At 39.1% G+C, this 24,393-nt stretch overlaps 1 protein-coding gene across 9 annotated transcripts; it reads left to right on the forward strand.

Moving 5' to 3' along the window:
- The first annotated feature begins 820 nt into the window (after window positions 1-820).
- On the forward strand, window positions 821-24,031 carry ptprc (protein tyrosine phosphatase receptor type C). Of its 9 annotated transcripts, none has more exons than XM_078168915.1 (31): window positions 827-1,092; window positions 6,486-6,521; window positions 8,788-9,000; window positions 9,155-9,289; window positions 9,534-9,563; window positions 9,787-10,044; window positions 10,144-10,380; window positions 10,474-10,591; window positions 10,891-11,021; window positions 11,152-11,301; window positions 11,843-11,986; window positions 12,909-13,120; window positions 13,226-13,286; window positions 13,442-13,550; window positions 13,795-13,832; window positions 14,043-14,164; window positions 14,368-14,458; window positions 14,884-14,960; window positions 16,030-16,066; window positions 16,165-16,262; window positions 16,612-16,737; window positions 17,130-17,287; window positions 17,799-17,934; window positions 19,307-19,456; window positions 19,576-19,666; window positions 20,813-20,949; window positions 21,251-21,385; window positions 21,482-21,604; window positions 21,723-21,883; window positions 22,663-22,798; window positions 23,241-24,031. In XM_078168915.1, exons 1-31 carry the CDS (start codon window positions 1,029-1,031, stop codon window positions 23,550-23,552), a joined length of 4,026 nt encoding a protein of 1,341 aa, XP_078025041.1. In that variant the 5' UTR covers window positions 827-1,028; the 3' UTR covers window positions 23,553-24,031. The 9 variants fall into 9 exon arrangements, with proteins under 9 accessions (XP_078025045.1, XP_078025041.1, XP_078025039.1 ...); XM_078168913.1 differs by having other exon boundaries at window positions 10,474-10,590; window positions 10,893-11,021; window positions 11,837-11,986; XM_078168916.1 differs by having other exon boundaries at window positions 10,474-10,590; window positions 10,893-11,021; window positions 11,837-11,986; window positions 14,055-14,164.
- The last annotated feature ends 362 nt before the right edge of the window (window positions 24,032-24,393 follow it).

Consider the following 24,393-nt stretch of genomic DNA (forward strand, 5'->3'; position numbering starts at 1 on the left):
AACAGAAGTAAAGCATTTTGGGCTCCAAGGCAGAGCACGATGATCAAACACCATGCACGATCAATGACTTTGAAGAGATCTAACATCCCTTATAAATGTATTTCACACAGAAGGAACGGCAGAAATGAAGAAATTCACTTCTGGAGCCAATGGCCACATGTTTTCTCTCTTTAGACTGAGAGAGAGAGGGGAAGAAAACGGAGAGCAAAGTTTAAGAAAGGAAAGACTGCATCTTTTTTTCCTGCACGCCGCAGCGCTCGCTCCTCGTGAGTTTTTTGATTACATGGCCGAGCGACTGCAGGCCTGTAAGCTCGAGAGCAGGGAGGAGTCAGCGAGAAAGGATAGGAGCTCTGAGAAGTTTCACTAGTGTATGTCTCGTGTCTCAGATGTAAAATTTTCTCATTGAGTCTGATTTCCAGCAGTCTAACAGAAGCCAATAGACAGAGGACAGCTGAAGCCTTAAAGTGTGTTAACAGCAGTGTTTGCTTTCATTTCTCTGCCTGTGGATGTGGAAGCTAAACTGTGGATTTAAAAACCACCATGTATTAAGCATGTGTCTAAAAAGAATAATATGTCACAATACAAACTTTTAGTCAGAAAAAAAGGCTTCACCCTAAAGCCTCGCTTCACTCTATTTTACATAAGTCAGAGGGTTTTCACACTTGAGCAAAAGCAAGTGAAGATTAGATGAGAGAAGACTTCCTGTTCTTGGTGGCGTAGCTGTAAAGACACTTCCTGTCACCAAATGTTAAGGTAAAGGCAGGCTCTTTTAGTGTGACATCACTCCCACTTGCTTGACTTGTAAGCAGAGGCGAGGTTTAGGGTTTGGGGAACAAGTCCAGGAAGCTGCGTCCACTGATAAGACAGAAAACATATGTAGTTTAAAACAAGTTTTTACTCATTTCTCTCGTAGAATTTAGTTAGAAATTGGCCATACAGCTTCAGTTAGGCGTGTGAATATCTGCCTGTTGGTCCCCACTAGGACTATACTGTATGGTGTGTGGCCGCACACACCCTAACTCCTGGATATGGCAGATCTCTTTGGTCTGAAGATCCTGCTGCTCTGGGCTGGGATCATCGGTTTGGCCAGCTGTAAGTAACCATCTTCAGCTTCCTTTTGAAAGACGGAAAAAGAAATGGTGTTCTATGAAGTTGAGTGCTCCTGTCTGTCATCTCAAAGTCTTCTAGACGGGAAAATAAATCTGTAAATGATGCAAAACACAAGCGATAGCCAACTGTAGGTGATGAGGTCTCTTATTCTAAACTCCTAACTTAGCTGTTTTTGAAACTGTAGCATATGGTTGATCGTGTCTAAGAGGAAAGGTGAAACTTTCCATGCCTCAGATAGAGACGTGAATCTGTCAGCGCAAACGCTTGACAGTTTGCTTCTTGTTTTTTATTTTCTTTACTGGAAAACATCAGCGCACAAAATAAAATCATTTAAGGTAAAAAACTGAGGGCAGAAATGACAAGCTACAGTATATCATGTCTTTGAGTTGCACCTCCGTTTGTGCTACTTCACGTTTCTTAAACTTTCCAAACCTGAGAACACAAGACATTACAGCGCACACTTGTGATGTGAGAAGCTGAAAAGTGACAGGTTTGTGAGCCCCTTTGGCAAAAGAATAAACAGTTATGTTCAATCAAAGACGGCTGTTAATAAGAAGACTCTCTTTAAAACGTGTTCTTTCATTTGGTACAAAGCTATGGGAATTTTTGCAATCATGTTTCTGTTCTGCTTTGACATTGTGTGATGGTGCGGGTGTGTGTGTGTGTGTGTGTGTGTGTGTGTGTGTGTGTGGGTAGGGTGGGGGCTATGTCTGTCAGAGATGAGAGGATTTTACGGGGTGTGTCCCTGCAAGCTCTTCACTTCAACCCCAGTGGCTGTGGGTGTTGTATATGATACACATCTGAGTGTGTGCGTATTTGTGTGTCTGTATGTGTGGTTGTGTGTGTGCATGCATGAATATATGTGTGTGTTAAGTCAGACCCACCTTACTGCCTCTTGCATCACTCAGAGATCTGCTACTGTTCAGCACATCAAATAATTTCTGCTATTTTCAGCTCAGACGTCTGTACACACACACACGAGCTGAAATAAACCCTTCACTCTATTCATTTCACTCTGCTGTCTTTAATGTCAGTCAGGGTCAGTATTTGTCATTTCTTTCTAATATACAGTATTTCTCAGCTCATGTGTGAGGTGAGTCATCATGGTACACCGCATCAACAGACGTTTCTTAGTTAAACATGTCTTCAGTTTTCCATTGATCGAGCATTGTTTTTCATACGACACTGTAAAGTTAAGTAGCATTATTTTAAATAAGCAATATGATATGGTAATGAGGCTATGTTTTAAAGCATTTTGTATAGTACAGCTACTTGAGTACTGTGCAGTACCATTCTGATGTACTTTACTTTATGTTTTATAATTATACGCCACCACATTTTAGAAGGAAAAGAATTTTGTATAGTTGGTTTGCAGATTAAAACCTATAGTGAGCACATAAAATACAATGCATTGTTATTCTACAGTGAATTAAACCACTTAATTGTATATAAAAATATGTGGAATCAGCTCCTCCTTGGCCAACAGCATTACGATGCTATTTACAGTTCGTTTGTAATTCTTTTATTTTGATGTCATGCCAAACATTTGGCCCATAAATGAAGTGCACAAAATAATGGACGTAGCTGAAGTGATGTCACCAATTGGTTTGTGGATTCCTGGTTTAAAGCCTCGAGTTTGGCATTGGGTTTTTGGAGCTGAAAATTAGCATATTTGGACAAGCAGGTGGAGCCTTGGAGGAGTGATCTCACTCCTAGACCATAGCGAGGCCTCGAAGGCAGTCTGTCACCAAGCAGCACCCTCCAGGGCTGAAAAATAAAGCCCAACACCTAAGTGGCAAAAACCACAGCTCCTCTAATGGCCACTTGAAGCTGGCTCTAAAAGCGAGTTAATCCTCATAGACCACCATGTTAATGTTAATGTCCAACTTTACAGTAGAAATAAACATCAGACAGCGTGGTACATAAAATAATTTTGGTCTTTGTAGATAATTTCCTGTCTTCATGACAATTTGGCCATCTCGTCTCACTTTTGGCTCTGAAAAACCAAAATGCCGAATTCGAGGCTTCAAAACGGGAGTCTACAAACCAATGGGTGATGTCACTGTGGCTACATCCATTGTTTTTACAGGCTATGTCTGTCAGTCAAGCAGCCCCACCTTTAAGTATGAGTACCTTTAAGCCTTAATAAAATTTAATTGGGTGAGTTATATAAAAATTCACCCCATACAGTTTCATGAATGTTTAAATTAACTATAGAGACCAAAGACATTTTTTTGTACCAGGCTGTAAATATGTTTATTTCTGCTGTAAAGATGGGCATTGTAACATGGGGGTCGACGGGGAATAACTAGCACTTGGACCCAACCTCAAATGGCCAGTTGAGGAGCTGCAGGTTTTGGCACTTTGGCGTAGCAGCACCATGGGCTGATGCTCAGGCCCAGACCACACGGTATTACAAGACACCATTATCTTTCATACATCTTCTGGCCTTGCATATAAAACATGTGGAAAACGAGAAGAAAATTAACATGACAAACTAAATTAAAATCAAAACAATATCACGTAAGGAACTATTAAATATCTACAGATTCTGTCAATAAAGAGCTCTATCTTGTCACTTTGGCTTTCTCCAGATAATTGGTTGACTTATGTGTTTCATATGTGAATAGCCAACTGAGTCTTTGAGCATCCTCTTTTTTTTAATGATGTTTTTTATCGAAGGATAATTGCAAATCATACAGAATTGCAATTGAAACCATACCTTTCCTCCCATTTTTTTGCTTTTCTGAACAAACATCCATCCCCTCCTGCCCCTACCTTCAAAGTCTATGGAGGTACAGGTTCAACACATAATGACATCTATTCCACGTAAAAAACAAAAAAATAAAAGTACAATAGAAACAAAAGGAGGACAAGTAAATAAAAAAAGGAAAGGAGAAAGAGAAGAAGGTCTTTTGAACAACAGTGCGTGAGAGTTAATAGCAATAATGTACAATTACATAATATTCCTCTCCTAATCAGGAGGGAGTGTTCTAAGGCATCGCCATTTCTTATCAAAATGGTCCTCAGAATCCCTAAGAGTGAATTCCATCTTCTAAAGTTTGAGAAAAAATACCAGGTCTTTAAGCCAGACAGATGATGATGTAAGGTTAAGGGACTTCCATTCTAGCAAAATTCTGCGAAAAGCTACTAGAGACGCATACGCCACTGTATTGGCCTGTTCGGCAGTCAGAGTAGTAAGTTCCTCTGGAACCCCGTGCATCTTCTATATTTACAAAATCAATATCTATCTTCATCCTACAACACTAAGCATCATGCAGCTCACAATAAAAATGACTGTAGAAAAAAAAATGGTTCTCATTTTCTATATCGTGTAGAAAACACATTGAACAGATCCGCTTTTCTGCTTCTGTATTTACATGTGAGTGCATCAATTATAATATCTAAAAGTGTAATATACTATATATTTCTAACAGAGGTCATTCTGCCTGAAAAGTGTGTACTTTTATACCTAAGGTAAATGTTACAGATGATGTGTCTACTTGGGTACAGCAAGGTTTTTAATTGTAATGGAGTATTTTAACAGAGTGGTACTGCTAAATGTGCTTGAATTATTAAAAGTAAAATACTGGTCCTGCAGAAAATTAGCCAAACTGTGAATATTAATCATGTGTATATGATACTTTTGAATCATCAAAATAGCAGAAAATGTGAGACGAGCTTTCTCCTAACACAAAAACTAGATGTTTTCCTGATTGTTGTTAAAGATCATTAAATAAATGTATTCAAACCCACTGGGTAAGAGCGACTCTGCCACATCAAGATGCAAAGTTATTGGGCTTCCTTTAGCGGCAGCAGGACAGAGTTGTATGATCAAAATGTTGACCACTTCCGTGTTCCATTCTGAGTTGCCTTCATTTCCTGGCAGAGCAGAGCACCAAGCAGACTGAGACAGAGCACACACACACACACACACAAAAAAATAACTTGAGAATTCATGAAAAAAAGGGGAAGTGCAGTCTTCTAAAATGAAGAAGTGAGGTCAGAAATGTTAAGCGTGCTGCATGATTAAAGCTGTTTCTGGAAGGAGGGGGAGCGTGCCCGTCGATGCAAAATATGAAAAGAAAGTGGTGGCAGATAAGAAAAATAACTGATGGTGAAAACTGATTAAGAGAAAAGTGATACATGAGCGACAGATTCGGACACTGAATTGGTGTCTTTACTTAATGTCAGGCAAGGTAACTGGATTCAGGGAAAGGTGTGTGGTTGAATCTGAGCTCTGATTGTCACTTTACTGTGTTTGCTGTCAGCTCTATGGTCAAACCTGTGACACCTCCTCTACTTCTGTTTTCTTTTTCTCTGTCACACCTGGAGCAAACGCTTGTACTCTTAAAAAGACTCATGTAACAGTATCACACCTTTGTTTCTCACTCGGTCCTGAGGACACCAAAAAGGAAAGTACCCAATACACCAGGAGGCTTTACTTAAAACTAGTTTTAAAAACAACTTCCCAATTTTACAATGTTGTGTCTGAAACAAACTTAGTTGTGATAAAATGGGTGTTTGGATAAAGTTTTCTCATCAGCTACTTGAAACATTCATAAAACACAGTCGCGTCTCTCAAACCTTTCACTGAAACAATTCAAATCAGTCACCACACAGACTATAACGTGGTGAAATGTCACTGCAGAGAGCATGCATCTCTGCTCGATATAGTGAAACAAGAACGCGCCAAACCACATCCTGAGACTCATTGTTCGACTGCCCCATCACCTCATCACTCAGTTCTCACTGCTATTTTTATATAACGTAAATGAACAAGATGCGTTTACTGTAAATTAATTCTTAAAATCAGTGATGCAGTGAGCACACAGCCAAACTTAATTTATATGCCTGTTTTTATTCAAGGATAACCAATATAATATCAGAATACAGCATTTGAAAAGCAACACACAATGACTTATGAGGCTCTATTTTTTTGCATTAAGCATGGATATTATTTAAAAGATTATCAGGTGATGCTGTCATTTCTATTAATTAAGACTGAAGATATGAGAGAGAAAGGCCACTGTGGACGTTTGAGCTTCAGTAGGAGGTAGTGATCAGTCCAAACCGAAACTAATTTTGTGAGTACGGGAGGTTCAGTGCAAAGCAGGAAATAGCGGTTTGCCTTCTGAAATAGCAAGTGCGGTTCTTTGCCGCATTGTCATAGCAACCAGGTTGTACAGCGCTGCCTCATGCAGAACTTCAGATGAAAAATAGTTGCTTTCCTCTTTTTGACCTGATGATGCTTCGGCCCTGCTGGAAGAGTTTTATCTGTCAGATAAGCTTATAAGCTAAAAAATTTCACATAAAGAACAAATCACTGTTTGTTGCTGTTTTTGCAATTATTTGCTTATCTTTTGTTTTTCCAGGTCAATCCGCTCCTGATTCAGGATCAACAACCAACAGTGAGTGGCAATACAGAAGTAACCTACTGTATAACATTTAATTGTTGTTATAATGAATAAAATGTTTGACTGTGACTATGCCATCGACTGTCCTATACCTTGTGCAATGCATTCACCTCAACCTCACACTCTTTTCTCCTCATGGCCACGGCAGCACCAACGCCAGCAGAATCACCAGATGAATAAGCTCTTCAAATAGAAACAATGTGCTCTATGTACAATGAGTTGCATAATTATATTTTCTCACTCTTATTCAGTAGCTTTGTCGACACTGGCCTCCATTTTAGTGACTTGGTTCACCCAAGGCTGCACAGTCATTAGCAGTTGATGGAGGAGTGTGGGGCCACTGTTAGCTTTACCTACAGACAGTTATAGACTGCATTCTCATATGTGATCATTTCAGAACATTTTGCTTTGCCAAAGCAGTATGAAACACTTATGTTCATATGCAGCTAATCTGTGTGGCGATTTTCATTCATATTTTGCCTGGTGCAGGAAGAAGTGTGACAGTCATATACAGTAGTGGCACTTTTCAGGTCAAACTTTACTCACAGGTGTATTCCCTTTAATATCTCAGTGGTTTGCCTTTAAACTGAGATAAAACAAACTAACAATAACTGACTGCTTGGCATCTAGGCTAATATGTGCAAATATTTCAGTGAGGTTGTGTTGAAGTATATTATATTCATGGAGTTATAGTAATGATTAATTGGTGGCTCACACAGTGAAATGTATTAACGTTTTGCTTCGTTGTCTGAAGTGCTTGCAAAGGGAATCTAAGTTAGAAACAAGACAGATTTCAGTACAGATGTTATTTTCCAGGTTGTGTGTCACACTATACTTTATCTGAGATCTTTAGTTATGATATTTATTCTCAAATGAGTCTGGAGAATTTACAGCATCAGAGTCAGAATTAGAGAAAAGCAGCAGTTTGAGTGTTGTTAGGATTTAGACGAGTCAAACTTTGCAAGTGCTCAGTGTGGTGCGGATACAACTTTTTTTTTTTTTCCACCACAGGAACAAGTAAGTCACTGATTATCCAGCCAGTGAAACATGAATGCTAATATTTACTGATAGTAGGTATTCCACTGTCATCAGTGATAAGAAGAAGAATCATTTTGAATGTGATGATGTTTGGAAAATTCGAAAAATTAGTTTCCATCTCATTCACTTAACTCTGGCTTCATATAGAAATAAACCACAGTTTATTTTAGAAAGCTACAGAAACTTGTCATCACAGTTGAGGTCAAACTTGTCTTCCAAATAATCTCTTCATCAAGTCCGATTTTATAACAGTTTATTGACACAAACTTGTTCTGTGAAGAAGCTATGCTAGGTGGCTGTTGACGCAACGTTATGCAATCAATGTAGCACTGTTAACGCAACCCTGTTAAAGGTCTACTGTGTAAGATTTAGGGGGATTCAGTGGAATCTAGTGGTGAGGATTGCAGATTGCAACCAGATGAAAATTCTCCCCGTTTGAATTCCTTCTGTGTTCATTGTTCTGGTCTCTTCCTCCCCAAAACAAACGGACCTGGTGATTTAAACCAGTGAAAAAAACTAAATAAAAAATCCCTGTTTTTGTGACATTCTCGTTATGGAGGGGCTGCTAACTACAGGGGCCAATGTGAAAAGGCAAATGGCCTGTGTGTGGTTTGTCCACTTAGGGCTACTGTATAAACATGGTGGAGCAACATGGCAATCTCCATAGCCAAGGACCTGCTCCCACTGATATAAACGACTCATTCTACACTAACGAAAACACTGTGATTCATAATTTCAGGCAATAATACACTAAGGAAAACATACTTATTATATTGTACTTCAATTCTGCCAGTTTGTGCCCCTAAATCCTACACACTGGACCTTAAAGGTCGGCCACCTTAAATCAACCTTGTTCGTGTTTTGGCAAAGGAAGACTGCGTTGAGTCCAAAAGCAGGAAGTATTTTACTCACAGCTACAGGTAAAGCTCAATCGAGTCCAACTAAACACATCATTCTGCCTTTCCACATCTGGATAGAAATGTACTCTTGCCTAGTGTCACTACGCTCTTTCTCACCTCTTCTTTCCGACTTAAAAGAAAACTGTAGCAGACATAAGCAAGAGGAAGGACTGATAAGAAGCAACACCATCTTTGTAACAAGAGGAAACAGGATTTATGTGGTCATCATCGTTGGAGGGAAAGCACATGTAGCACCTTTAAATGAAGTAGGAACTAGCATTGTGATATTGTGTTTGGCCTGATTTTGTTTCCTTGGAACGCAGGTGTTTCAGCCACCTTACCTCCACTCACTGCCACAGATGCCGCTTTACCTTCAGGAACCAGCTTAACTGTCAGCACCTTACCTCCACGCACCATGACAGCAACCACTGTCATGCCTACAGACACCTCAGCAACTGCCCGCACACCTCCAGTCACCTCGCCAACCCTCACCTCAATCTCCCCAAGCGCAGAACTTAATTCAACTACCACATCTGGTAACGTATTCAGCCTCAGTTTACAGTTTTTTGGGGGATCACTAGTGTTGCATTCAGCTTGATAAAGCTGATACATGCATTATATCAGGTAAGACTACTGGCAGTAAAATATTTGTACTTGAAGGTGATCTCCAGCATGCTCTCCATCTTACAGCCTCTGCTGCTTTTCCTGCAAGCACCCCACCCTCAAACACAACCAAGCCAACAGACCCTCAGGCAAACACCACTCAAAGCCAGACTTCACGTCCACTCACCACGTCCAACAGCACTGTGACTCCCACCACCCGAGGTTGGAATTTTCTCTTTTACAAGTCCTCTATTTGTTCTTGTAGAGGACTGTGATAAGACTGTGATATTAATGTAAGCACAGGCAACGGTTACTAACACTGGCACTGCTGAGAACCGGGTTACAAGAAGTTCACAAAATATAGACACCTGCTTTACTTGCTTTGGAAAAGTATTTTATAGTTTTATAATCATAGATTAATATTTTGTCATTTCCTTTTCTAATCTCATTTCAATGTGTTCTCCAGCCACCACAAAGGCCCCTCCACCTCCACAGTGTGAGTATCAGTATTATTTTTTAGATATACCTCATCTTTACTCCTGTACTTATTAAACTGGTTTCCAGTGTTTCTCTGTGAAGATAGATTTGCACAGTGAGTGTACAAGTGTTTGGATTCATGTTCAGCATCTACATGAACAAACTGTCTGAGATTGAAAGATGTCATCAGGAGATTTATATTAACTATGAGATTTTATAACTCTGTTCATTTTGTTTTGCAGGTTCTTACAATGTCACAACCATCGTCTCTGGCTTCAGGATTGACATGATGACAAGCTCTACCCCTGGCAACTACATCATAAACATTACAGAAAAAGGCCGAAATGAACCCACTGTTCAGCCCTTCAGTGGAACCTCACATGAAATCAAACACCTGAAGCCCTGTACTGAATATGAGCTCAGTGTTGCATATCGTGATGATGCTGGCAATGAAACACTCTGTACCAGCACTCAAAATAAAATGAAGACAACTAGAATGAGTGAGTAAAAATAATTCACATTGTTGAATTTCATCTCATTTTCCTTTAATTTAAGAAATGACACAGGTTTGTGCATTTCATTTCACTTGTGTGTTTCAGGTGAAACAGACATTAAAGAAGGCAGCTGCATGCCTGGATATGTTTGTTACCAAAGTGATTGGGACATCAGCTCTTCACTGTCAACATCCAATAATATCTCAGCTGTGCCATGCAAAAGCAGCAATACAGAGCTCTGCATTAAACCTGATTACAATGACAGCTGCACTAATCTGACTACAACCTTCACTTCAGGAGACTGTGTCAACACCTTCAGCCGCACCAAAAGCATCACTGTCGGTATGTACAGAGGAGTCCTCGTGTAGTTTGAACTGCATGTAGTGTATTTCTTATTTCATCATGTTGAATGTATGTGCTGTTTTCTTTATTCAGCAGATTTCTTAGATCCAAATGAAATAACTCAGAAACCTCCAACTGGACTTCCTGCAGAAATAGAAGCAGAATTACCTGAACACTGCACCGATCTCACTGTCGATTACACCTGTCAGGGTAAGTGTAAAGACTAGAGGTAAAGAGACTTCGTATGTCACCAACATTATGAATGGATTTACATGGAAGTGGATAGAGGCACATGACATTCTCACACTGCAGTCAAACAGAAATGACCATTAAAATCAGTTTAACATTAAAGTGAATCTGAATTGTCTTTTGGTGTGAGAGGAAGTCGAGGTGTTGCTTTGTGCTCTCTGTGAATCAGATCTGAGGAGAAGATTTATTTGTTTGCTTTAAATGAGAGAGGGACAAATCCAAGCTGTTGAAGAAATGCTGTCATCCTTGTGTCTCCTCAAAAGATAAATTCAGTAACATCAAGAATGTGTCTGAGCTGGAGCCCTTCACACATTACAACTGTACTGGTCACATCAAGAACAACAATGTCCCCATTAATCGAGCCACTGATATCAAGTTCATGATCAACTGTGGTATGTTGATATTCGCTTCACCTCAGTGCAATGATAAGAACAATGAGCTTGTATCTTCAGATAATTATGGAGAACAGAACAGCTCCAGATGTTTAGTTCAGTGTTACAGATGTCTGATATCTTCCAACAGATCTTACAATAACAACACGGTCAAATGCAGCCATGACCTCCATTGATCTGACATGGACCGCGACCAGTCAGGACTGTCCAGTTCTTCCTGGTCTTCCAAAGCTTTCATATGACTGCAGTTGTGTCCCTCCTTCCAAACACAAACTCAGTGGTGAGTACAAATATTTAGATTAACTGTCTTATTTTACTGATTTTACAGGAAGTCTTTGGAGATTATTTTACTGATCAGTTTATCTAAACTGTGAGACATACTGTGACATTTGAATCATCCATGGACCTACATGTCTCCATACTAACACTTTAGCATGCTGAGTGAAAGAAGGTGTGAATAACCTGAGATTGGTGAAGATTTGTGTCACAAACATGAATTAATTGAAAGGTCAGAGTTTAGTCGCCTTGTTTCAACAGGAAGTAAACGTCAGAAATATCAGAGCTTCAGTGTTCACATATTAAATTTACCAATCTACTTGCAGGTCAATAACACATAATGAATACTAAAGTTTTAACTAGTAGAGGCTGGTGATCTAACAATGACACATGGATGATTGATTGAGTCATTGAATAAGATCAACTTTTTTGTCACTTTATGGGTAACTTGACCAAGAAAACAATCTGCTGTTATTTAGTCTCTGTTGTTTTGTTATTCAGTCAAACACAACAACACAGCTAATGAAACTATGTTGCAGTTCCAGCTGACAAATCTCAAACAGGAGGAATGTGTCGTTTTACTGGACTGAATCCATTCACCAAGTACAAGTGTACAGTTCAACCCAAGTACAACTACAAGGAAGTTGCCAGACCATCTCCAGATACTGAGGTTGGGACTAAAGTTGGAAGTAAGTGTCTTTAACTGTGTATTTTGGAGCAGATTACAGTAAACTCGTGTAAGAAAGAAAGAAGCTGACTATTGTTTATTAAGTTTGTGTATTTCACATGTTGTTGAATGAACATTACAGTGTAGCTCCAGTCATCAGTAAAGTACGGTGGTTATTCACAGTGTTATTCTCTACAAATCTACCAACAGTCAGTTCTGACCTGTTCATTTATCACAGGTCACCCACAGAGTCTGTAGTGATTATAGACTGTTTCAGTGTGTTAAACTGTAATCAGTTTAGTACAATGATTATTGTATTTAAAAAAAATTACATAGATTATTTTCATTTGCATTCACTGTAAGTGCTGTTCTTTTACATAATGAATTTAAAAAGCAACTTTGAAGTGAAAGTTTTTTTAAAATGTAGTTGTTATTGCATTTAATGTGGCAGCCTGTCATATGCCATGCCATGATTCATTTATTTCCCGCTTTAATGCCTACAGTTCCTATTTCATGACAGCTTTATTTTAAGAACGACTCAGTTTAATTTAAACATGTGATACATGTGAAGTCCAACCCACAAACCCTCACTTCCATAACATTACAGCTGTGTGCGATGAATGGAAAAACAAAAAGTCCCATTTAAAAGCTGTCATCATTCATCATTTAAAACATATAAGACAAAAGAATGATAACCTTTAATATATATATTTTTTGTTTGTTTGTTTTTACTCTGAGTTAATAACAAGTCGTTTGCCATGTAAGATTAATTATCTTTCTTTGCTTTGCACATTTTATCTTTACATCACTACTGAATACCAACAGAGCAACACACTAATGATGCTAACTGGTGTTCAAACTGCTGTTATAGCAAACTGAAATATTCCTTTGACTGTGAGTAAGCATATTGTTGTATCTGAAGGAAAGTATGGTGTTTCTTACAGAACCAGAAGATATTCCTCATGTGGATTGGACTAATCCGGAGCATAACGTGGTCAGAGTAAGCTGTACTTATGGAAAACGCTTTAATGGACCTGAGAAGGAATACATTGCACGTCTGTATTATAATGGTGCCCCTCAGGAGGAGAAGCCTCCAGTACAACACTGCAAATTTGAATTTAAAGATCTAAGCTACTTAATGGAATATGAAGTGAAGGTTTGTATAATCCTAATTTTTGGCTTCACAAGATAATTTCAACTTTAATCCTCATATTTCTTCAAATGCTATAATTCCTGATGAAGGGATTTTCTGTGTTTCCAGGTGTTTGCTTTCAACGGACACCATTACAGCACCCCCAAGATAATAACTGTGACCACTTCCTGTATGTGCTGGTTTAATTACTGCCACAAATTGCCTCGCTATGTTCAGTCAAATCATTTGACATATTTTGTTCTGAGATACATGCATCCATTTCTATATATTGTATCTTTAACATAAATGCCAACACTTACACTTTATGTCCTTATCATTTTACAGACAATGACAAAGCTCTGATTGGGTTTCTGGTCTTCCTCATCATCCTCACGTCTGTGGCTCTAATTATGGTCATCTACAAGATTTACATTCTGAAGCACAGAAATTCCCAGTAAGGATAATTCTGCTTCAGTTTCACTGTCATGTTGCTTCTGATTTTCTTTTATGTCTGTGATTGTTTGGTTTTACAAAAAAAATAACACCTGCAGGTTTCCAAGTGATCAGGCAGACAGAAACATCATTACTGTTCCCTCTTTATGTATTTTTTTCTTTTTCCACTCTATATTCTATATAATTTAGATTGTTTAAAGACAATTTTCAGTGTCCATACATATATATTTTATTTATTTTTGCAGTGACATGGGTGAAAACATGATGCTTATTTCAACAGCAAGTGAGTAAACTAAAGATTGCCTGTTCTTTAAAATAAATGACCCTTAGCTGTAGCAGCTGTTTTCAAATGTTTTATGATGTTTGTAACAATCAGAATATGTATTCCTTTATTCTTTTAATTTAAATATGAATAATACTGTGATTTGTAGTAATGGCTAGTGATAAGTTAGTATTATTTCAGTATCATACTCTCTCTGTTTCTTATCTGCTGGTCGGGTTGCAGATGATGAGGAGAACCTGATGCCTGTTGAGCCGATTGCAGCAGAGGTGCTACTGGATGCCTACAAGAGGAAGCTCGCTGACGAGGGAAGACTTTTCCTGGCTGAGTTTCAGGTATGTTTTTATACTGCAATGGTTTACAGTGGAGTGGCTGAGAGGGAGATGGTATAAAGTAACAGTCCCAGACCAGACTTGAAGCAAAGAAATTGGATGTGCATGCTAAGGGCCTTGGCCAAATATAGATTAGAGAGAGTGTGAAAGCTACTCTAGAACTGTTGCTTGGTCTCTGGCAAATGAGGATTTGTTTCTGCTCTCAGAGCATCCCCAGAATCTTCTCGAGGTTCACCGTGAAAGAGGCCAAAAAGCCCTGCAACGTCCCCAAGAACCGCTACGTGGACATCCTGCCATGTGAGTCAGTCCAACAACACACGTAGCTTTTAAGATAAAAGAGTTAAAAGCTTTCACTAGATGTCTAATGTGTAATTTACCGTTGAGATTCACGTACAAAGATTGCATGACACCATCAGTTAGTATAACAGTGCAACTTGGCTTGTCTACCCTCATTCATTTTGTCGTACTGTACAACATGTTGCAGCTATTTCTTTAATATCTACATGTATTACTACTGTCGTGGGAAATGATGCAAATCAATGAGCAGGACGGTATTAATGCAAAATAGGATTTACAGGTTTTAAGATGAGTGTGAATTAAACCTATTACCTTTCAGGTTATATTTTTATAAACAGAGAATGTTAACAGACTCATTTACATAGGGTTGTAAAGGTGTCCTCTGCAATATGTTTAAAAAACTTTTTATTTCTGTCTTGAACCAGATGATTATAACCGTGTCCAGCTGACCACCGGAAATGGAGAGGCAGGATGTGACTACATCAATGCCAGCTTCATTGATGTATGAAAAAGATCACACTACTACTACTTTTACACCTGCTGCTGCAGTCCTAAGAATTATCAAACATCATCAAACTGCATACAGATTTAAATATAATAGCAATAATGGTCACGTTGAAGGAATACCTAACTCCCCAAAATGATAATTTGCATATGAATTACTCAAAGTCTGCACACGAGAGTATATTCCCATAACATTTCATTACATTACCACTCAACTCTGTTTTTTTTTCATCTCTTCCATGATCTCTCGTCCAGCACCTGTTTTTTTTTTCCACCACCTGGATATGCATGCTTTTTTTTAAATTTTCGTATCATTTACTCACCCCATGTGATGTTAAATTTGTGAAGAAAACTTTGTTAGAAAAATATTTTTTCTCTCATGCCTCAATGGTAAATGAAGAATCCAAAAAGAGAGAAATTTCTTGATGAATTAGAGTCAAAGGGGTTCTGCAGTAAACAACAGCAAAACTACAACAAAACATCTGTTTACACACTCTCACACAACTCATGCAGCATAATCCAAGTCTCCTTTATCCAGTCGTATATTCAGTACTTGCCAAACACATGCAAGATTACAAAAACCTTACTATTTAAAACACTTGAGCATATGAGAAATAGGCAAGCATGTGCGTTTTGACTCTGCTCGAGTTAAGTTGCCGAGGAGCACTACTCCTCTGTATGTGAGACTGTTCATGTGGAAGTGTTGTCGATAGTAAGGTTCTACTGAAAATGCATGTGTTTGGGAAGTACTGAGCTCACATCTGTATAATTTAGACGTTGTGTGAGAGTTTTTAAATGGATGTTATGATATAATTTTGCTGTTGTTCGACGCGGCTCCCTTCTCCTTTTCATCTTTCAGAATTTTTTTGTTTTTGGATTCCTCGTTCACCGTGGAGGCATGCGAGAAAAACGTTTTCCTCACAAATTCAACGTAACATGGGGTGAGTTATTGATATACGAGTGATCATTTTATGGGTGAAGTATTCTTTCAAAGGATTATGTTCTGTCCTCATGATATCTTTGTGACGATACAAACCTTATTGAACATCTTTGTTTTCCTCCTGCAGGGGTACAAGGAATCCAAAAAGTACATCGCAGCTCAAGGTAAAGTAAAGCTCTTATATTCTTTACACACTCAGTCACTGCGCCCGGGTTATGTTTCTGCCTGTGTGTACAGTATATACATTCTGTGTGTGTTGTAGGGCCGAAAGAGGAGACTGTGAGTGACTTCTGGAGGATGGTCTGGGAGCAGCAGTCCTCCATCATTGTCATGGTAACACGCTGTGAAGAGGGAAACAGGGTAAGAACAGGACGTTGGTTATAATGTTACGCTGATGTGTGACAGCAAAAAGCTAATTTTCCCACAACTGACTGACCTCAGTCTGTCTGTCGCTTAAACACACTCACATCATAGCTACCCTGCCACACATACTGTATCAGATATAGACGAGCCCAAAATTCACACTTATACGCACACTGTGGTCTCATTTCTTGGAGAAACAAGTCTTCCACTTGTTTAATCAGTAGTCTGCTTTTAACATGCACCAACTGCATATTTGACTTCTGGGTTTATCAGCAGTGTCACTGATGTCTCACTGATATGCAAAAATGTTTTTGCCACTCACTCCCTTTCCTGTCACGTGTTGCAGGTCAAGTGTGCACAGTACTGGCCGTCTACAGAGCGAGAGGCAGAGATCTTTGAGGAGTTCATAGTGAAGCTGAACTCAGAGGACTGCTGTCCAGATTACACCATTCGCCGTCTCACCCTAACTAACGTGAGTCACCATCAAATATTTAACAGATAAAATAGTGAAAATGTACAAGGGTGTAGGTTTTGTTTAAACACTGGAGAGGACACATGTGAAATGGGGGTTTTGGGTATTAAGTTAAGCATCAAACAATTAATCTCCTGCATTCTGGTGAATTATTATGCATCAGTGTGTGCATTTTCTGCATCAATTTATGGTGAACATGTCTTAAATTTTGCCAAAACAAAAGTCCTCTGCTACTTTAATGTTTTTATTGGTAGACTAATGCATGTTCTAAATTTTAACGGGGATGTGTCCCCTGTGTCCCCCCCGAAATATACACCCATGGAAATGTACACTTTTGATTAAATATCAATAAATCTGTGTATGCTTGCGTAACAATCTGTGTGTGTTTGCAGAAGAGGGAGAAGAACTCAGAGAGGGAGGTGACCCACATCCAGTTCATGAGTTGGCCGGACCACGGCGTCCCTGGGGAGCCACATCTCCTCCTGAAACTGAGGCGGCGTGTCAATGCTTTCAAGAATTTCTTCAGCGGCCCCATCGTCGTTCACTGCAGGTAAACACAAGCTCCCATTGAGGGTCAGCTAACAGTCAGTTCTCTTTGTTACAAATATCAAAATGACATTTTGATTTCCTAATAGCAGAACAGTAGTGTGCATTTGGTTGGCACAGAGAACACAAGTATCCTCCCATATCTCATTGTTTCAGTTTAAACCTGAATATAAATTCTGTGCTGATTGCTTTAGTATTTAGTGCATTACAAAAATGCCATATATTGTTTTGTTCATTTTGTATTTGCCACATTTGTATCTCCTTTTACTATCACTACCTCACTGATTTATTGTTCATTCTGTACATTTTACACTCAGTATGTCTATTCAAGTGTCTTTTCAGGCAGGCATCCAAACTTTCATAGCTTCTATGAATCCTGAATTAAGAAAAAGCAAATTAAAGGATGTCACTGGGAAGCAGGACTCATCAGGCCATTTCCCAGCTTGACCTGTACTTGCCAACGATAGATATGTATACCAACATATATTAACACAATATTACTGTCTTGTGTGTAGCGCGGGAGTCGGCAGGACAGGCACTTACATTGGCATCGATGCCATGATGGAGGGTCTGGAGGCAGAGGGCAGAGTGGACATCTACGGTTACGTAGTCAGACTCCGCAGACAGAGATGTCTAATGGTTCAAGTAGAGGTAAAGTATCAGTTTAGATCGTTTATTAGACACAGTGTGTGCATCTGTGTGTGTGTGTGTCTCATTAAGTTAATTGGCTGGGTATGTTGACACTCACACTTCAACTGATACAAAGTAAAGATACATGAATGTACAGCTAAACAAAGATAATTAAGCAAGACAAGGATACAGAAGCAAAGATGCAGCTTTCATGTTTAGCAAACAGGCAGAAAAAAGGACAATAAATAAACATACACTAGAGGTTCAATTGTTATTGTACAATGTATATACAAGATATTGATATGGTTGCAAGAATTCATGGCAGTGCAAAAGACATTTGACTTAATATTGTTACCAAAATACACAAGAGTGGCTTTATATGAAAATGTGTAAAACGTTAAGCAGATTGGATGATAGGCGCACACACCAGTGGAATAGCAAAAGGTCAAAAAGTCAAATTCAAAGGTTTTTATAAAAATTGATTATTTGATTCCACTATAAAACTGAATTATTAATCCATCCATTTAAAGCTACAGTTGGTTACTTTCATGAATACAATCAAATATGAATCAAGATTCAGTTACTGCATTGCCTATTTCTCACCATGTTCTCAGAAACATATTGTAGTGTACTGTTCAGCTGTAAAATTAGAAAGTGACCAAGCCGCCATACAGCCAATTTTCTCATTTTACAGCTAAACAGTACACTAAAATGTGTTTCTGAAAACATGTGAGGTGTGAAATAAGCAATGCAGTTGCAGAATCTTGATTCATATTTGATTAGCACTGCCTAGTTTGACAGTTTGACCGCAGTTCACGAGCAGTGGTTGACATAATTGACAGCTGCGTTAGAGACTCTGAAAACTAGTTTTTTAATGACACACTGAAAGTATATAATCATTTTGGTAGCTCACTTCAGGGTCTTAATGTGCAGCTGTTACACAATACATTTTGATTGTGTCACACTATGATATGATATAAATATACAGTAATTCACATGGCTGGTTTAATGACTGTGAGGCTCTGTGGAGTCAAATGGTGTGATCTCTAGCGCCCACCAGAGGACAGAAATTAAAATAATTTGTGTGTGAGCGTGTGCAGTACATTCATGTGTTTTAATAGTTCCAATGTATTTGTACATTTAGTGGACGACACATCTAACAGGCTAACTGTTTTCATAAAGAATAAAGTTCAAATTGTTTGTTAAATCTGAACCAGCCACAGAGAAGGAGGCAGAGATAACAAGGTGTGAATGAGTTAGATTGTTGGAGTTGTCACCCTGGAGAAATCTGAGATGTGGCTTGTGTAGCTCAGTCGCACTTTGTCTCATGTGTACTTGCTCTATCTGCAAACTCTATATCCTTTGTTTATTCAGTCCATTTGTCCTCACACAGGCCCAGTACATCCTGATTCACCAGGCGCTGCTGGAGCACAATCAGTTCGGAGAGACTGAGATCACCCTGTCTGAGCTCCACAGCACACTGAGCACGCTCACATCGAAAACCTCCAGCAATGAACCAACCTTGATGGAGGAGGAGTTTGAGGTAAAGCACTTTACGACACTACTGTTTCTGTTCCCTTTACAATGTATGTAAAAACATAGTCCTATCCTTTCACTTTGATATATATTTCTATAATGGAAATTCTTTATCTTGCATTTCAGAGACTCCCCACTTACAAAAACTGGAGGACATTCAACACAGGGATCACAGAAGAGAACAAGAAGAAGAATCGCTCTTCAGCTGTCATCCCATGTGAGTATCATCTCAACACTCACTATAGAATAGCATCTATAATATATCAGTATATTGTGTAGTGTGTTTGTGAATTATAGTGAACACGTATTCTTATACCAGCATGGGCGGATTACGAGACAATGGCGCCCTGGGCACACATATGCAAAAGGCCCCACCACCACATAGGAGCAAGACACACACACTTTGTGGTGGTTCTGCAACTGTTTTTAGTCTTTATGCATCTTTTTGTGGTTTTGCGTCTCCTTTAGATAATTCTGTGTCTTGTTTGTTTGTCATTGTGTGTCTTTTGGTTGTTTTGTGTCTCTTTGAGGTAATTTTTGTGTCTCTTTGAGAAAACGGTGCATCTTTTTTGTTCCTTTTGTGTCTCTTGTTAGTCATTTCATGTCTTTTTGAGGTAGTTTTGTGTCTCTTTAAGAAAATGTATCTTTTTTGGTTGTTTTGTGTCTCTTGTTAGTCATTGTGTGTTGTTTTTTGTCAGTTTGTGTCTCTTTGTAGTAATTTTGTGTCTTTTTAAGGTAGTTTTGTGTCTCTTGTTAGCCATTGTGTCTTTTTTTGACATTTCAACTCTCTTTTTGGTTGTTTTGTGTCTATTGTTAGTCATTCTGTATCATTTTCTGTTGTTTTGTGTCTCCTGTTAGTTCTTCTATGCCCTCATTTTTGTTTTGTGTCTCTTTAAGGTAATTTCATGTCTTTCTTGGTTATTTTGTGTCTCCATGTGGTTGTTCTGTGTCACTTCGAGGTAATTGTGTGTCTTTTGGGGGTATGATTGTGTCTCACTGAGGTAATTTTGTCTCTTTGAGGTTACTCAGCTTCTCATTTGGAGAACTTTGTGTCCCTTTTGGTCATTTTGTATCTTTTTTATGCATTTTATGCCCCCCTGTGGTTGATGTGTGTCTATTTGTGGTTGTTTTGTGTCAATTTGAGACAATTTTGCACCTATTTAAGGTCCTTTTGTGTCTCTTTGTAGTCATTTTGTATCTCCTTGTGGGTGTTTGTGTCTCTTCCTGGTCAGTATGTGTTTTTTCAGTGACATTTTGCAGGTGAAGGTGAAGTAAAAGTACTGCATTTAAACTCCAGAAGGCCCACTCAGTAATCCATCAGTGTATACCAGAATAAATACGTTCAATTTCACTTGTGCCTCAGATGACTACAACCGAGTGTTGCTAAAGCTAGATGAAGGACGCAGTCATGATAGTGACCCCGATGAGGATGATGAAGAAGATTCATCAGATGAGGAGGATGAGGAGTCCACTAAATACATCAACGCCTCCCACATAGATGTACGTTATTTCACTGACACTTCTTAGCTAATCTACTTGCCTGTTTCTGCGTGACTCCGACACTGACCTGGATGCCAGGACAAAAATAACAGTGTTTTGTGTTTTTTGATTTAAGCATGACAAACTGTGTTGCTGTTACCATCCTTCCTGTTGTAGCAGGTGTTATCTCATTAACTCTGAATGAATTCCCGTCTTTCATGCAGCCAGTTGAATTTTAAAACCAGCCTAATTAAATTTACAAACATCCTATTTGTTTGGATTGTGTAAAACAATAGACGGATGTGTTTTCTTGCCCACACAGGGATACTGGGGCCCACGCACCTTCATCACAGCGCAATCTCCGCTGCCAGACACCATGGCTGACTTCTGGTCGATGGTTTACCAGAAGAAAGCATCTGCTATTGTCATGCTCTCAGACAGCAGTGAGGGAGATAAGGTAACATATCATGTACATATATGTAATGTATGGCCTTTACATATACATACAATATGGTCAATGCACTAGTTTTCCTGTGTGTCCTCTTGTTTACAGGAGTCCGACTGTGTCTACTGGGATAATGACAAGAAAGCATTTGGGGACACTGAGGTAGAGGTAGCAAGCACGGAAGCCACCCCAGCTTTCATCAGCCGCAACATGCTGATCCGCCATGTCAAGGTAAACACTCCTAACCACCAAAAATGTCTGCTGTTGCCAGGATTTATCCCCGTCAGACTGTGATGTGACTGGTCATTTCAATGTCCAAAGCTGTTTTCACACCACATTCTGTCAACAGAGGAAAGAGAGTCGACCGGTGAAACAGTACCAGTTCCTGAAGTGGGCAAGCAGCGGGCTGCCGGAGAAACCTCAAGATCTTGTGGACATGATCAAGGACATCAAGCACAGCTGTGGCAGCAGCAAACCACTGAAGAACATGCCTGTCGTGGTCCATTGCAAGTAAGACAACCTTGGAATCTTAAAGGGGTAGTATGTATAAAACCACAACATATGCACTATTTTTTTTTCCATAAGGAGTTTCCAAAGCTCAATTTCAGGCCTTTAATCTCTTTTGAAAGTCCAAACCTCCCCACCAACTCCAGTGCAGTCCTAAATTGTGATTCCTACAAGGTTGGCTAAAGGGACAGTTCACCCCAAAATCAGAAATACATATTTTTTCTCTTACCTGTAGTGCTATTTATTAACCTAGATTATTTTGGTGTAAGTTGTCGAGTGCTGGAGATATCGGCTGTAGAGATGTATGCCTTCTTTTATACATAGTAGAACTTTAAAGAGAGATTTAAAGGTGAACTGCCCTTTTAAGGAGCTTAAGATCACAGATCATTTGACACCACCTTTAGGTATACAGTGGCATTTATAGAAAAATACCATCACCCCTAAAATTTGTTGGGAGGCATGCAATAGATTAAATCCTCCAGAGGGATGAACATGATGTAAAATTGAACCCATCATTCTCAATTACACTAAAGGATGCTCTAAAGAGACAATTTAGGAGTAAAAAATGGCTGAGCTTGAGCATTAAGATACATTTACTAAGCTACTTACAGCGAAATGGAAGAGCAACATTTAAGAGAAGCTCTCATGACTGATCACATGTATGAACAGAACAGTCAATCAGTAATGATTGAATTGATTTTTTTCTGGAATGGGTTAATGGAAAAACAATGACTAAGAGTAATCTTAACCTGCTTTTATGTGTGTGTGCTCCCTCTCCCCAGTGACGGCTCGTCCCGTTCAGGGGTCTTCTGTGCCCTATGGAACCTGCTTGACAGCGCTGAGACTGAGAAGCTGGTGGATGTTTTCCAGGTGGTCAAAACCCTACGCAAGGAGAGAACGGGCATGCTCTCTGACCTTGTAAGCAAGAGGAACATTTTACTTACCTGCTAGTGTCAGTTTATGGGTCTGCTGTAGCGGATTTTACCAAGAGGAAAAGGTTTAATGTGCTGTTCAGTTCACCAACACTACACTCTGGCTCTGCTCACTTTTAATATTGTAAAAACAATCTCTCCCTCTCAGTTCTCTTGTCACGTTGCTTTGAAGAATTAAATGATAAGTGAGATTTGGTGAACATTTACAGTAGCAGGGACAGTGTACGTGTGTCTGACTCAACATAGACTATGAAGGAACATGTTAAGAGAACTTAGAACTGTTTTCTGGTGCTCTTATTTGTGTATTGTTTAGAAAGGTGCGTGATAGTGTGAGTTTAATGTCTACAAAGATAAGTTTACTCTTACTAGAACCTACAGCACAGCACCATATCTCTATGTTTCCACTCAAACCTGTCTGTCTCCCACAGGAACAGTACCAGTTCTTGTACAGCACCCTGGAGGGAGTCTATCCTGTCCAGAACGGGGAAGTGAAAGCAGTACAGGCCCCTGCAGCTGACTCCATCCAGGTTGTGAATGAAACCAAAGCAGCAGAGCAGCCAGCAGAGAAAACAGCTGAGCAGCCAGCCAGCACTACCAGCAACAACCAGCAGGTGGCGCCAGCAGAGAGCACTCCTCTTGTGGCTGATGGAGGGAAGGAAGACAAAAAAGAGGAGCCTGAAAAGGCTTCCAGCCCCACAGAGACTACACCACTGGAGCACACTGTCACTGTGGAGGTGTGAGAGGGCTGACAGGTGGATGGCTGTGCCTTTTAATGTTGGGGATTAACGCTTCAGCTGCATGCTTTTCTTTTAATTATTCTATGAATGTACGAACATTGTAAAAGCTTTAAAACAGTGGTATTTTGGTTAAGAATTGTTAAAGAATCTGATCAAATATTTTAATGTCAATTTCCAAAAAGATATGATTTTAACTAAGTTATAAATATTTGTAATGGAGAAGTTTAAGGATGCAAATACTTTGTGAACTGCAGAGTTTACTAGACATGCTGTCATCAAACTAGTGGCATTGGTGAGGAACAAAAGAACTAAATTTTACTTAGATGAGTTGTTGTTTGTATCTTTCTAGAAGTCAGTGTTGACTTTGAGTTAGTTTCTGTATTTTTTTTGTCTCCCTAAATATATTTTAATAATTTAGTAGTAAAGTTAAAAATTTGTAATATGACACTGTATCATTTTATTAAAAGAGACTTACAAAGAAACTCTTATTTGTACTGAGTATTTGCTTATTAACATGGTAATTTTAAAGTTTTGCTTGCAGCACAGGTGATTTACCAAGTTCCTGCATGAACACTTTCTGAGAGATGAGAGTTTCTCCTCAGTGCTCCTCTCACTGGTTTGACAATGTCACATATTTACGTGCACCGATCATCATTATGCAATATTTACATCAAATTCTGCTGACAGTTGTGGGGTTGTTAGGAACGGTGGAAGAAATATTTAGAGCTTTTACTTGAGTTACAGTAGCAATACTACAGTGTAGAAATAATCTGCTACAAGGAAAAGTACTACATTTAAACTCCTACTTAAGTAAAAGTACAAAAGTATATGCATCAAAGTTGAC

The sequence above is a fragment of the Epinephelus lanceolatus genome, chromosome 6 (genome assembly GCF_041903045.1).
Source record: "Epinephelus lanceolatus isolate andai-2023 chromosome 6, ASM4190304v1, whole genome shotgun sequence".
Classification (NCBI taxonomy): Eukaryota; Metazoa; Chordata; class Actinopteri; order Perciformes; family Serranidae; genus Epinephelus; species Epinephelus lanceolatus.